At 22.1% G+C, this 15,531-nt stretch overlaps 4 protein-coding genes across 4 annotated transcripts; 1 reads left to right on the top strand and 3 right to left on the bottom strand.

The window, feature by feature from the left end:
- Window positions 1-1,448: 1,448 nt before the first annotated feature.
- DDB_G0289113 (hypothetical protein) lies at window positions 1,449-5,540 on the bottom strand (the record flags this gene model as incomplete). Its single annotated transcript, XM_631317.1, has 5 exons — window positions 1,449-1,654; window positions 1,758-4,051; window positions 4,218-5,084; window positions 5,167-5,253; window positions 5,335-5,540. The coding sequence occupies 5 exons, from the start codon at window positions 5,538-5,540 to the stop codon at window positions 1,449-1,451; spliced, it is 3,660 nt and encodes a 1,219-aa protein (XP_636409.1).
- Window positions 5,541-6,197: 657 nt separating this feature from the next.
- Window positions 6,198-6,925, top strand: racM (Rho GTPase; the record flags this gene model as incomplete). Its single annotated transcript, XM_631316.2, has 3 exons — window positions 6,198-6,408; window positions 6,487-6,572; window positions 6,653-6,925. 3 exons carry the CDS (start codon window positions 6,198-6,200, stop codon window positions 6,923-6,925), a joined length of 570 nt encoding a protein of 189 aa, XP_636408.2.
- A 73-nt stretch (window positions 6,926-6,998) lies between these two features.
- DDB_G0289105 (two-pore calcium channel protein 2) lies at window positions 6,999-13,258 on the bottom strand (the record flags this gene model as incomplete). The annotated part of the gene is made up of 2 exons (XM_631315.1): window positions 6,999-9,414; window positions 9,492-13,258. 2 exons carry the CDS (start codon window positions 13,256-13,258, stop codon window positions 6,999-7,001), a joined length of 6,183 nt encoding a protein of 2,060 aa, XP_636407.1.
- A 520-nt stretch (window positions 13,259-13,778) lies between these two features.
- Window positions 13,779-14,039, bottom strand: DDB_G0289101 (hypothetical protein; the record flags this gene model as incomplete). Its single annotated transcript, XM_631314.1, has 1 exon — window positions 13,779-14,039. The coding sequence occupies one exon, from the start codon at window positions 14,037-14,039 to the stop codon at window positions 13,779-13,781; it is 261 nt and encodes an 86-aa protein (XP_636406.1).
- Window positions 14,040-15,531: the final 1,492 nt, after the last annotated feature.

Here is a 15,531-nt window from a genome sequence, read left to right as displayed (position 1 = left end):
AAAAAAAAAAAAAAAAAAAAAAAAAAAAAAAACCAAAATAAAGGTTTTTTTTAACTTAAAAATTGGGAAAAGGGTTTTTTTTAATTTTTCAAAAAAAAAAATTGGTTTTTTTTTTTGGCCCACAAGGGCGCAAAGGGGTTCTTTTTTTTTTTTTTTTTTTTTTTTTTTTTTAATTTTTTTTTTTTTTGTCCCCTAAAAAATTTAAAAGAAAAAAAAAAAAAAAAAAAAAAAGAAAATTAACAAATTACAAATGTATCAGTATTGATATCAAATCCTAACCTTTTTATAGGTCATTATAAAAAAGCAATCGGGGATCTTTTTTTTTATTTTTTTTTTTTTCTTTTTTTTTTTTATTTTTCTAAACTTTTAAAAAATAAAGGGGTCAAATTTTCCATTTTTTTTTTTTTTCCAATATTTATTTAAAATTTGTTGGAATGAGCTATTAATTTAATAAATTAAAGATGTTTCTAAGTTTTATCAAATAAAAAAAAAAAAAAAAAAAAGAATGAAAAAAAAAAAAAAAAAAAATTAATATTAATATTATTATTTATACTATTATAAATATTTTTTTATTAATATTAATATTATTATTATTAATACAGTTATAATAAAAATCTTATTTCCTTTCAATGATTTAATTATCAAATATACCAACGTGATAAACTCTGATGGATTTTTATTATAATTTTAAGTTAGGGGTGAGATATTTTGATTTCCATAACACTTTTTTTTTTTTTTTTATTTTTTTTTATTTTTTAATTCTCAAAAAGGATAACTACCCGATATTAAATTTATTTTTTTAAAATTTTAATGGTTAGGTATATAAAGATAAAATAATAAATTAACAGTTTTAAAAAAAAATAAAGGAGATTCTCCATAACATTGGAACGGTAATATTACCGTTCAGTGGCTATGATTTTTTTTTAATTTGTTGGTTTTGGATAACTCCACAAGAAAGGTTGGATAGAAAAAAAAAATCATAGTGTTTTAGTGGAATTGGAAAGGAACAAATTGAAACAAGTCTTTTTAATTTTTTTAAAAGGAAATTAAATAAATAAATTAATTAATTAATTTTTAAATGAAAAAGAAAGTTTTTAATATTTTTTTTTTTTTTTTACTTTTAAATAATTTTAATCGTCTATCATTAGATTACACCTCCCTAAACAAATTTCTCTGTCCACTAAAAAAAAAAAAAAGGAAAAAAAAAAAAAAAAAGTAAAAAATTGTTTAGAAAAGTAAAGAATAGATAATAAAATTATATTAATTTTAAATTAGAGTTAAGGGAAAGGAACAGGTTGAACACAAATCAATTTGCAGAGATTTACTGAAATACAAAAAAAAAATGTAAAGGATGTAAAATTAAATTGAATGTCTGTAGATGATATAATTGATCAAATAGCTATAATATCAATTTACTATTAGCTTTTAATATAATTTTGGTTTATTTTTTAAGAATTTCTATTTGCAATACCTTGAAGTTTCTTTTTTAATGGGTTTTCAATATATTTCTTTTTATATATTACACCACCAATAGTAGCTAAAGCTGCTGCACCTGCCACTGGAAGTACAACTGCAACTGGTATAACCCAATTACGTTTATCTGAATCAGTTTCGCATTCACTCTTAAAATCTGGTTCTAATAAAACTGAAAAATCTATAATAATAATAAAAATAAAATAAAAAATAATATTTTAGTTAAAAAGAAAATCTTTTTTAGAAATGGTAATCATATCAATAATAATAATAATAATAATTACCTGGATCAATAATACACTCTTTAGTACAATGTGGTAAAGATAATGATACAATAACTGAATCTGATAATTTTGTTGTTGTAGTTGATAAAAATGTTGATTTTCCATCAGAAACTAATCTATTAACGAATCTTCCACTTAACACCTTATTATTTTTTGAAATCTTTATGTAATTGAAATTTGATAAATTATCATTTGTAGAAATTGAAGTTTGTTTTTCATTACAATCATTTTCATTATTATTTTCATTTGATAATTGATTAACTGATGAAATAAAATTTAATTTTAATGTATTTAAACTACTTTTATATTGATAGTTATTAATTGAAATTGTAAATTTGATTGAACCACTTTCAATTATAAAAGTTTCACCTGCAAATTCTAAATTTTTATTTTCATTAATTTCTTCAACTGTTGAAATAATTAAACAAGATTCTTGAATTGTTTTTTTAAATACATATTTATTTTCATTCAATGTTTGATTTTTTATTTCTAATTCCCAATTTCTTTGTAAAGAATATTCGTAAACTGTATTACCATTAAAATCAATTTCAAGTAATGATTCAAAATAAATTTGGAAATTAACTTCTTGATTTGTAACATTAGCACCACCTTTATTTGGATCAATAACAGATTCATTTGGTGGATTACTACCATTACCACCATTACCACCAGTATTTGATTCACCAAGATCTTTATCACCATTTGATAATGTACTACAATCAAAAGAACCATAACCTTTATAACATTTACATTCACCAGTTGTTGAATTACATGTACCTTTATTTGAACATTGATTAGGACATTGTAATGTTTTATTTTGGGTCTTATAAAGATAAATATTATTTGCTGTATATGTTAAATCATTTTGAAATAAAATTACATTTTTAATTCCACTACCGGGTTTTGCTTTGCAAGTGATAGAAGTTGAAGAATTAGATAATATTGGAGTACATTGTTTATCACCAATTGTTAAAGTTAAATTTATATGTTCATCACCAAACCAACCATTAAAAATTGCATCACCACCTTCTTCAAATGATGGAATAACTGATGAAATATAATGATCTGCAATTGAACAAGCTGGTCCTGTAAAGCTTGAATTTGAGAAACAACTACAAATACCAGTTTCAAAATCACATTCACCCTTGTCATTACAATAATAATCATTAAATACTGGACATTCTTTAAAATCTTTTGAACAATCTTCACCTTGGTGATCATAATCACAATAACATATACCTTGATAGGTATCACAATATTGTCCTGAACAATTATTTAAACAAGGTATTAATGGATTGTTGCAATAATAGCCTTGATGAGTTGAATCACATACACATAGACCAGTTTGGTTATTACAAGTACCAAAACCACAGCTAAAATTACATTCAATATATGGAGTTAAACAATCACTACCTTGATGTGTTGAATCACATTTACATTCACCAGTTTGATTATTACAGAATGAATTTTTAATTATAGTACCACAGGTATCGGCTGGACATTCAAAATAAGGAAGTGAGCAATCTAAAGCTTGACGATTTGCATCACAAGTACAAACACCAGTTTGATTATTACAAGTACCAAAGCCGCTACAATCATTTGGACAAGAAGCATAACAAGTACCAGAACTCATATCACAAGCTTGATCATTACCATTACAATTTGTACATAAAACATTATTTAATGACTCGTTAACAGTTTTAATATATGCTCTTCTAGTTAGGTTTCCAGTTTGAATTTTTAAAAATTGAATATCCTCAGTTGTTGGTAATGGTGAAACTGCAGTGCAAGTTAAAGAATAGAAATTAACTGAAGTTACAGTACAATCAATACCTGCTACTAAAACTGTTTGAATTAAATTTCCCATATAACTTGAAAAAAAGGTACCTGGAATTGTTAATTGGTCATTAATTACTTTAACACTTGTTGGTGTTGGTGCTTGTGGGATTGAAGGGAATGTGTAGGTAACTGCTGGAATTGGATTTTTAAATTGGAGATTAAAATATGAAAGTTTTGAAAAATCTGCTGAATTATAGGTAATTGTATATTCAAAACCAGGAATTGATGTTCCCCAAGAATCTGGAGTTGCTCCATTATAAACATAATTCTTTGGATCATGACCAATATCAACACCTGTAATTTTAAGTGTATTGGTAGAATAATAAACTCTACTTATATTTGGCTTAAAAGTTGTACATTGATAATTTGAAATTAAATTTGTAAATGAATTTCCAATAAATTTATTATAAACATCTGCAACATTTAAATAACATGCATAACAACTTGGAATTTCTCTTTTTTTTTTTTTTTTTTATAAAAAATAAAAAATAAAAATAATTAATATCAAAAAATTTTAATAATAATAATAATAATAATAATAATAATAATAATAATAATAATAATAATAATAATAATAATAATAATAATAATAATAATAAAAACAATAATAATAATAATTACCCAGATAAACTATTATTTGCTACATTTAAAGAGACTTTACACCAAGATTTATCAATTGTACCATAAAGATTATTATTTGAAAGATCAATTGGATATTTTGTTACACCTTTGAATTTTGGAAGTTCCATACTTAAACCATTGTTTTTAATAGATAAATCTGAATTAATTGTTGAAACTATATCTGGGAAAACAGTATAATTTCCACCATAAACTTTAACATCTGTATATCTATTTGAATTGATTGAAAATGGGAATTTACCATTTACATTAAAATCTGGACCTACATTATTTAATGTTAAATAAAAGAATGAAAAACCTGATAAATCTATTATTGATGATGGTGCTGAATATCTTGCTGTAGAGGTAAATGTATAGATATTTCTATTTAAATTACCATAGTATGGATAAATTTTGTTGAGTGGGTGAATGGCTGTAACTGACCCGTATTTTGGTGCAGTTGTAAAATTGGAAATTGATGATTCTAAAAACTCTTCTGTAAAAGTATATGTTTGAGTTTGAAATTTTAAAAGGTTTGTAACATTTGGATAGTTAATTGCACCTTCAACATTTAATACAACAAGCTTTGAAGTATTATATGCAGAATCACAATCAATATAAACTCTTGATCCACTTCCCAATGTAAATTGTTGGACATTAGCTAAATATGATAATTTTAAAGTAAATGATTTTAATTCATCACTAGAAATCTGATAATAACCATATGATTGACTTGAACTTGGTAATAATTGTGTAAAACCATTTGTTAAACTGTTATCAATTGTTTTAATATTTGTATAATTATATGTATAAACTGTTGAAAATTTATAATATAATAAATCTGATGAAACTTTAAAATTATAAAGATATCTTTTTTTTTTTTTTTATTAGCACATATTATTAATAAAAAAAATTAATATTTAACAATTTTATTATTTTTTTTAATACAAACATTTCCTCAAGTGATGGTAGGCATGTTAAATCAGTTGGAACTACATATTCTCCATTTGTTGTAAATGGATTTGCAAACAATGAAATTCTTAAGAAATTTTGAAAAAGTTAGTATGTATTATTTAAAAAAAAATAAAAATAAAAAAATAATTAATATTTTTTCACATACTTTTGAACAACACCATTTCCATTTAAACATCTAAATCCTAAACTTGAACAATAATTATTATAAACTGTAGAAATATTAAATTTTGATATAAAATTATTTAGACATGTTATTTCATCTGTTGTGGCCGTAAAAATTGGGTCTAAAGTAAATAATAAAAAAATCAGTATTAATAATGATTTAAAAATTATTTGATTAGAACCACCCATTTTCATGTGATATTTTTTTTTTGTTTTTTTTTCTTTTTACTTTATTTTTTTTTTTTTTGTTTTTCTAAACCTTTTTTTTTAGTTTTTCCTTTTTTTTTTTTTTTACTTTTTTTTTTTATTTATTGATAAGGGAAAAGTTGGTGTGCATTTTCAAAAAAAAAAATAATCTAGATTATTTTTTTTTTTATTTTCGAGCTTTCCTCTTTTTTTTTTTGTTTGTCGGTTAAAATTTGCATGTTTATTAAAATATGATATTTTATTTTAATTTTTTTTTCGAGCTTTTTTTTAAATACCAAAATATCTATAAAAATCGCAACAAATTCGAAATAAATTTTCATTTCTTTTATTTATTATGAGTATAAAAAAATAAAAAATACAACAAAAAAAATTTTAATTATATTACAAAAAATTAAATAACATTAATTTATTTTTTGTTTTTTATTTTAAAATGTTCATATTTTTGATTTGTATGTAAAAATTTTTTTTTTTCTTATTTTTAAATATTAATAAAATAGAAAAATATGATAAAAAAAGTAAAAAGATATTTTTTTTTTTTTTTTTTTTTCATAAAAAAAATATCTTCTTGCGACCAAATTTTTTTTTTTTTTTTTAAAAATGCATTTGTTTTAAATTCTTTTTTTTTATTTATTGATCTTTATGAATATTAAAACTATTAAAATAGTTACGATTGGCGATTATGGTGTTGGTAAAACCACCCTATTAATGACATACACAGCATCAGGTTCATTCCCTCAAGAATATGTACCTACAGCACTTGACAATTTTATTCACGAAGCAACAATCAATGGGAAAAAAGCATCTTTATCAATTTGGGATACTGCAGGTGGTGAATACTATCACGAACTAAGTATGTTTTATTTTCTTTTTTTTTTTTAAAAAATAAATAAAAATGAAAAAACTAACAAATTGAACCAAATCTTTATAGGACCATTAATTTATCCAGAAACAGATATATTATTATTATTATTTGCAATTGAAAACAGAGAATCTTTTTTACACATAAAAACAAATGTATTTATTATTTTATTTTTATTTTATTTTTTATTTTTTTTTTAAATATGGATATTAAATATTAATATAAATTAAAAAAGTGGATTACAGAAATTAATCAATATATTCCAGGTATTCCAATAATATTAGTAGGAACAAAGATTGATTTAAGAGATAGTGATTTAATAAAAGATAAATCAAATTTTGTAAAATATAAAGAAGGTTTAGCTTTAAGCAAAGAGATTGGCGCTTCTCACTTTTGTGAATGTTCATCACGTATGAACCTGGGTTTAGAAGAATTATTTAAAAAGGTTATAAAACTAACAAACAACAATAATAATAATAATAATAATAATAAATGTATAATATTGTAAATAAATTATTAAGGTTATTGTTATCTTTAATATTATTATTTTTATTTTATTTTCTTTATTGTTTTTAATATAATTATTTTTTCTCATTTCCAGTATCGGTATTGGTTTTGGTATTGTTATCGGTATCACTATCAGTATCGGTTTCTATTATTGGATTTTTTAATATTTTATCACCAGTGACAGCACCAATTACATTATTCTCCAAGAATTGATCAAAGTTGATCTCTTCTAGATTTACATCTTTTAGTTCTTTACCAAACATTTTAGTTTCTAAATCATGAGCGTCAAAATGTTGTTGGGGATCTTTTTTCTTTCTAAACCTTCTTATTTCACCTTCAGTAAAATCTGACTCATCATTTAAATCTGTAAAATCTTCTCTACTTGTGTCAGTTTCGATTGGAGTGTTTTTGTGGTTATTCTTCTTGTTATTACTCTTCCTACCACTAGTACCACTTGTATTATCATTATCATAATCATTGTCGTCAAAACCATGATTTGATTCTTCAAAACCTAAACCAGCACTTACATTTGATTTTCGTTTAATTTCTTTCTTTATTTTACTTTTTCTTAATGTTGGTTCAAAATCTACAGAGTCGTCGTCATCAAAGACATTATTATCGCCATCGATATCAGAACCATCGTCGTCATTATCTACATCACCATCATCATCATCGCAATCAGTGTTACTATTTTTCCTTCTCTCTTTCATTTTTAATTTATATTCTTTACTTTCTTTCTCTAATTCCTTTTCAATGTCTTTTATCTTTTTCTCTAATCTTAGCTTTTTTGATTTTAATAAATCCTTTTTCGAAAAAGATGCTTTTGATGATTCATTTACAAGTTTAACACTTTTCCTTACATCTGATAAAATTGGTGATGATGGTGATGAAGATAAATTATTTCCACTCTTATTTAATATCGGATTATTACTACTACTTTTATTTAATATTGACTGTTGTTGTTTTACATTTGATTGAGGTGTTGGAGGTCTAGAAATAATTTTATCACTAGGTTGTAATGTTGATTGTGGTAATAATTTTGATGATGGCATTGTTTTTGGTAATGGATTTTTTACAATATTATTATTATTATTATTATTATTATAATTATTATTATTATTATTATTATTATTATTATTATTATTATTATTATTTCCATTAAAATTTGAAAAATCAATAGGTTCTGATTCAATTCCTTCTTGAATTGGATGAGTTCTTGAAAGTGGGTTTGAAAAAACTTTATTTTGATTAATTGTTTGAGATTCAGATGGTTTTAAAATGTGACCTAATGAATTATGTCTAATTGATTGTCTTCTTCTTTGACTATATTCCTTTCTAAATACACTACCAATATCACTTGAATATTTTGGAAATGTTTGATGTTGAGTTCCATTGAGTTCATCATCACTAACATATCCTAAACCACTATCAGTTTTTAAATCTTTTATTTGTTCTAATAAATAATCTTGTGGTATAAATTCTTCAACATCTTCAATACTGGAATAGTCGCCCCTAGTTGGATTTACATTTGAATCTTTTTTAGTTTCTTCAAAACCAACGAAATTTTTTTTAATAGTTTCAGGTGATATCTTTTTATGAGCTTTTTTAGTTGGTGGAGAAAAATGGTTATGTGTCATATCTAAAAATTTTAATGAACCATCATTTCTTAATGATTGTATTGGTAAACGATAATCTCCTCTATCGTCAATATCACAACATTTTAATTCGTCATTTGTAAATATTGACCCATTTATTGAACCAAGATGATTAAATCCAAAACTATTTTCACCACTACCACCTCCGCCTCCACCTCCACCACCTCCACCTCTACCTTTTCCATCATTATCATCACTACTGCTGTCACTACGATTTTTATCATTATTATTATTATCATTGTTACTATTATTATTTTTATTATCATTTTTATTATTACTATTATTATTTTTATTTTTGTTGTCATTATTATTATTATTATTATTTTTAATTTTATCTTGATTTGAGTTTTCTTGAATACCTTTTTTACTGTTTTTCACTTTAAATTGTTTTTTAAATTGTTCTAAACTTTGATTTGAAAACTTTCTACGTTTTGAATAAAAGAAATTATTTGTATAGTTTACAGCTTCAATTAAGAATGCAACAACTAAATTTAAAACACAAATACCTAGAATGAAGTAGAAAGAACAAAAATATAATATAGCCCATGCACTTGATACATCGATTGCAGCATAAAATGTAACCAACCAATTATTTAAAACCATTAAATGAAATAATGTAAACATTGAACTAATGAATGTATCGAAATTTGCATATCCATAATAATTAAAAGTATCATAGTCTGTGCCAACTAAAGCTGGATTGCCACGATAAAAACGACCGCTATAAGCCCAAATTCCAATAACTGCAAAAATATAATAAATTACCAATACAATTCCAATAAAATTTAGGAATATAAGTGATAGTTGTGCTAATGATTGCATAAAATGTCTCATTCTAAAAAAAATTATTATTATTAGTATTATTATTATTATTATCATCATTTATTATTATTATGTTATATTTTTACTTACTTTCTAGTTGATGATAATAATCTTAATAATCTAATATATCTAAAAGCACAACAAACTCTTAATAAATTTAAACTATTTTTAGTTATTGATTTTAATGCATATTCCAATACGATTTTACCAATTAATGAGATTGAAACTATGGTAACATTAAAACCAATCCAAAAAATGAATTTCTTTCTATTTGAAATTACTTTTAAAAAAACTTCAACAATTGAAATTCCTAATAAAATATCATCACAAATGATTGTCCACTTTGGGACATATAAATTTCTATAATGAACCATTACCATTGTAATGATTATTGCATTAAAAAATAACATTAAAGAAACAAATAATTCAAAAATCCAATGTTTTGTAATTATTTTTAAATTGTAATTTATAATATAACCATAAATATATTGAAAACGAGAAACTTCTTTAAATTCAATTTCTTTTTTATGACGATGATGGTGATGATGAATATGACTATGATTATGATGTAGTATATGAATATGTTGTTTTTTCTCTAAACTTTTATCTTGATGTTTTTGTGATTGTGGTAATTCATCAATACTATTTTTATCTTGATTAATCTCATTTGAGACATTATCACCATCATTATCCACATCCTCTAAGAAATTTTTTTCTTCATTTTTATAATTATTATTATCATTTATATTATTATCATTATCATCATATTTATTATTAAAACTATTATTATTATTATTATTATTATTATTATTATTATTATTATTATTATTATTATTATTATTATTATTATTATTATTATTATTATTATTATTATTATTATTATTATTATTATTATTATTATTATTATTATTTGATTTTGTAGATTCTGGTATTGAAATTTCAACATTTTTTTGTTGGGGCAATTTATAATTTAAATCTGAAATTTGAGGTGAATTACCAATTGAGATACAAGTTGCTTGACTATCTTGTAAAGTACTATTGATAGTTGCAGGTGGTAAGATTGGTAAATGATCATTGGTAGTTTTTGGTTCATTAGGTTTTCTAATAATTGTTTTTCTTTTTTGAAAAAATTCTTTTAAATCGTTTTGGTTATTTGTTTCCTCAACTTGTTGTTGTTGAACTTGTTCTTTTTCATTTTCTTGTAATTGTTCTTGTTCTTTTTTAATTTTTTTTTGTTTTTTTTTTCTATGTAATAGTTTTTCATTTTTACGGATTAGATATTCTCTTTTTCTTTTTTCACGTTCTAATCTTCTTTTAGCTAATTTTCTAACTTCTTTTCTACCAGTGACAAATACATCACACATTGCAAAAAATTCACGAGCATTTAAATAACCATTACTATCTGTATCAACTAATTCAAACGCAACATTTGCTTCATAGGATGTTGATTTTGGTACGATTTCTTTATACATTTCTCTCCATTGATCTAATGAGATTACACCATTTTTATCATGATCCATAATGATAAAAGCTGCCAATAAAGCAGTTCTTCTAGTTCTAAAATTATTTTTAGTTTCACCTAATACTGCTTTTCTAAAACTTTGATAAACAATTGCAATCATAAAATTAACACCTAAATACAATCCAAATATTAAATAAACTATGAATATGATTGAATACCATTGACTTGTATAAAATGCAGGTAGCATAATATCAGGGAAATTACAAGTTGTTACCAATACCATTGTGTTTTTGAATGATGTTAATGTACTATCATAATAACCTGGACTAGCGGTGGTACCATTTGAAAAAATAATAGTGAAAAGTATTGATGATAGGAAAATATAGGTAAAGAATACACCACCAACCGGTATCATTTGAAATAGAGTGTAGGTAACTTGATGAAATAAATCTCTAGTTAATCGATCATAATCAATGATATAATAAACTCTAAGTAATCTTGAAATTCTAATATCAGTAACTATACCATTAGCAACCAATATAAAAGCAACCAATAAATCTATAAGATTCAGTATTAAAACTATAGCTTTAACCCAATTCCAAACATTTTTTTCCATTGGTTTACCATAGACATACCTTTTTAAACCCAACTCAAAACAAAACACCAATACACAAGCCAACTCTATAAATTGTGTACCATATCCTCTAATTGGATAATTGGTAGGATATTCGAAATAAATCAACATTAAATCTATTATAATCACTAAAAATAAAAATAATCTACAAGCTGGGTGAAAATAAATTTGATAAACTTTTAATCGATCCATCATTAAAAGATGATTTGGATTACGATAATGAATGGCATCTTTTATTAATGCCACTGATATATACATTCTCCTCTCTTTATCTTCTTTTGATAATTCTTTAACAGGTTCATAAAATTCTTGACCACCTTTATTTTTTAATATATTTTTTTTTTGTGATTTTTCCAAAATTTCTTGATCTTTTAAATTGGTTGATGTGTGATCAAAACTAACTCTTCTCTTACTTATAAAAACATTATTATTATCTTTTCTTTTAACTTTTTCAATATTATCTCTAAAATCAACAATACTAATATTATCTCCTCCTCCTCCTCTCCCTCTCCCTTCTTTTTCTTCTTTTTCTTTTTTTTCTTCATCTTTTTGTTTTTGTTTTAATAATGGTGATTTTCCTAATTCATCTTGTTTTTGATGATCATCAATTGGTGATGGAGAAGAAGAAGAAGAAAATGTTTGAGGTAATGATCTTGGTCTCGGTATTTCCATATTTGGAGATGTTGGAAATATTGAACTTGTCGTACTAATAGATGAGTATGAAGAAGAAGATGATGATGGTGAGGAGTATGTACCACCATTAGGCGGTAAATTTAATGAACCTCTTGTTCTGTTATAATTATAATGAGGTGAAATTAATTTTTCTTTATAAGAATGTGGAATTTTAATTTGATGTAAAAATGGACTTTTATTATTATTTCCATTATCATTAATATTATTATTATTATTTCCATTATTATTAATATTATTATTATTATTATTATTATCAACATTTGAAGTTATTGATTTTTTTCTTTTTGGTATTGGTGAAGAACCATTACTACGTTGAGTTATTGATGATTCCGATTTCTCTATAATAGATTCCAATGAAGTTTTGGCACCATTGTTATAGGCAAATTTATTAAATGTTTTGTGTTTATTATATTTATTTCCAACAAATGTATCATCAAATTCCAAAATATTCTTTAATTGATTCTTTCTAAATACATCATGTTTTTTTATTTTATTTACAGTTTCATAATTATCTTCGTTATCTTCATTATCTTCATTATATTCTTCTTCATTATTTTCTTCATTATTCTCTTCTTCACCTTCACCAAAGTTAAATTCATTATTATCATTATCATTATTATTATTATTATTATTATTATTATTATCATTTTCACTTAAATTTTCAGAATCTTCATCATCTGCCAATTCACATGAATCTTCTGAATCTTCTATATTATTCTCGTCACAGTCATCACAACTTTGATCAAAAGAATCATATGAATGGGTTTCATAGTCGTCTTCGTCTTCGTCTTCTTCTTCGTATGAATCATCTGAATGTTCATTGGGTAGTGTATCTAATTTCTTTAAAAAACCTAAATCAATTTGTCTACTTTGTAATGAAGATGATGCAGATTTAATTGTTTTTGTACTTTTATTTGTTTTTGTACTACTACCACTTTTACTTGATTTATGACTTTTAATACTATTTGGACTATTAATATTATCATTATTGTTATTATTTATATCATTACTATCCTCATCAGTTGAGGTTAGAATCCCTCTATTTCGATTTAAATTATTTTTCCACATTAATTAAAAAAAAATATTTATAATATCATTATAGTTTTTGAATTTATTTTTTTTTTTTTATTATTATTATTATTTTTTTTTTTTTTTTATTATTATTATTATTTTTAAAAATACTATCTATAGTGTAAATAAAAAAAATAAAAATAATAATAATAGTAATAATAATAATGTAATGAATTCAAAGATTTAATAGACATCGGTAATTTAATATTGATAGTGGTGTGGGTTGTGTTTTTTTTTAAGTGGATAAAAATAGTTTTGGAAAATTTAAAAAAAAGTAAAAATAAATTATTTTTTTTTTTTTTTTTTTTTTTTTTTTTTTTTTTTTTTTTTTTTTTTTTTTTAAAAAATAATAATAAGATTAATAAAATAATAAAATAATAAAATAATAATAATAATAATAATAATAAGATTTTTTTTATTTTTGTCTTTTTGTTTAAATAATAAAGATTATTTTTTTTTTTTTTTTCTTTTTTTTTTTTCTTTTTTTTTTTTTTAAAAATTTGAATTTTTTTATAATTTATGGTTCAAATGTAGATTTGGAGATCCATTCTAGAGTATAGGCATTTAATTGAAGACCATCTTTACTTAAGCAAAATGAACAACATGCTCCAACAGTTGGATCATATGGGTAAAAACGACCTCCCATATTTTCACAAACTTCTCTTTCAACTCCTTCACATTTAAGTATTCCACAATCAACAAAACCAAAAGTTGAAGAAATAAGCAAGTTTAAAAATAAAAAAAATATCAAATAATCAATTTTTTTTATTGATTGCATTTTTTTCTTTTTTTTTTTTTTTTTTTTTATTTCTTTGTTTAATGTTTTTTTGTGGGTGGTTGAAAATATTTGTCTTAATTAATATTTTTATATTTTTATATTATTTATAAATATCACAAATTTTTAACTTCATAAATAAATATAGAAAATATTATAATATATTAAAAATGGAAATGTGATTGTTGTAATTGAGTGACCATTTTATATTTTTTTTTTTTTTATTTTTATTATTTTTTTTTTTTTTTTTTTCTAAACATTTTATTTTTTTTATTTTTATTTATTTTTTTTTTAAAAAATTAATTCCGGATTTGTATTAATATTTTTAAAAACAAAACATAAATAACACCATATGTGTTATTTTTTTAAATGGTTGGATCAAATATAAAAGCATCATCATACACCTAATTAATTTTAATTTTTTATAATAAAGATCTAAAATTTTTATTTTATTTTTTTAAATGTTATTTATTTTTGAATGTGCTCTTTTGTTTTGTGTGTTTTTTTTTTTTTTTTTTTTTTTTTTATTTTTTTTTTTATTTTTATTTAATATTTAATATATACTTTATATATTTATATATATATTATATAAATAAATATATATTAAAATATAAAAAATATATATAAACTATAATATTAGCATATGTGTGTATATATGTGTGTGATGATAGATAATTTTGGTAATAGTTTATTGTATTTAAACAATTATTATTATTTTTTTTTAAAAAAAAATATAATTATTATTTTTATTAGAAATTTTTAATAATGGATTATTATTTAGTGTGTGGGTTTTTTTTTTTTTTGTTGGATAGTTCTTATTGTTTTTTAGTAAAAACAAAAAAGTTATTTCAAAAACAGATGAATTGCTAACATGTTAAAACCACACATTATTTCCTTTTTAGGAAATAGGTTTGTGGTGCATGTGTATATTAAAAATAAAAAACAAAAAAACCGTATCATCATCTAATTGTGCTTTTTTAAAATTAAAACAATTATGATGACATAAATCAATAAACGCCACTGTTTTTCTTTCTTTTTCTTTCTTTTTTCTTTTTTAAATTTATTATTATTTTTTTTTATAGGTAAACTTCTCAATATGCACCACTTTTTTTTTTAAAAAAATAAAAAAAAAATTATAAATAAAAAATTATATTTGATCTGAAATAATAAAAGAGAGAAATTTTCAAAAAAAAAAAAAAATAAAAAAAAATATTAAAAAATAAAAATAAAAATAATATAAAGGAGAGAATTAGTTAAAAAAAAAAAAAAAAAAATTATAACCATAAAAGAAGAAAATTTTTGGGATTTCAATCTTCTTTTATCTTTAATATTTTCACTCGTTTTTTATTATTTTTCTCTTTTATTAATTATAAACATTTTTCGATTTCTTAAAATAATTCAGGCAAAAATATATTAAAAAAAAAAAAAAAAATTAATCTTGTTTAAAACAATTATAATCTATTTAATTCTAGTTTTTTATTTATCTATTTTTTTT

This window comes from Dictyostelium discoideum (genome assembly GCF_000004695.1).
Source record: "Dictyostelium discoideum AX4 chromosome 5 chromosome, whole genome shotgun sequence".
NCBI lineage: Eukaryota > Evosea > Eumycetozoa > Dictyosteliales > Dictyosteliaceae > Dictyostelium > Dictyostelium discoideum.
Note: the sequence above shows the minus strand (reverse complement) of the source record. Positions and strands in the feature narration are given on the sequence as shown.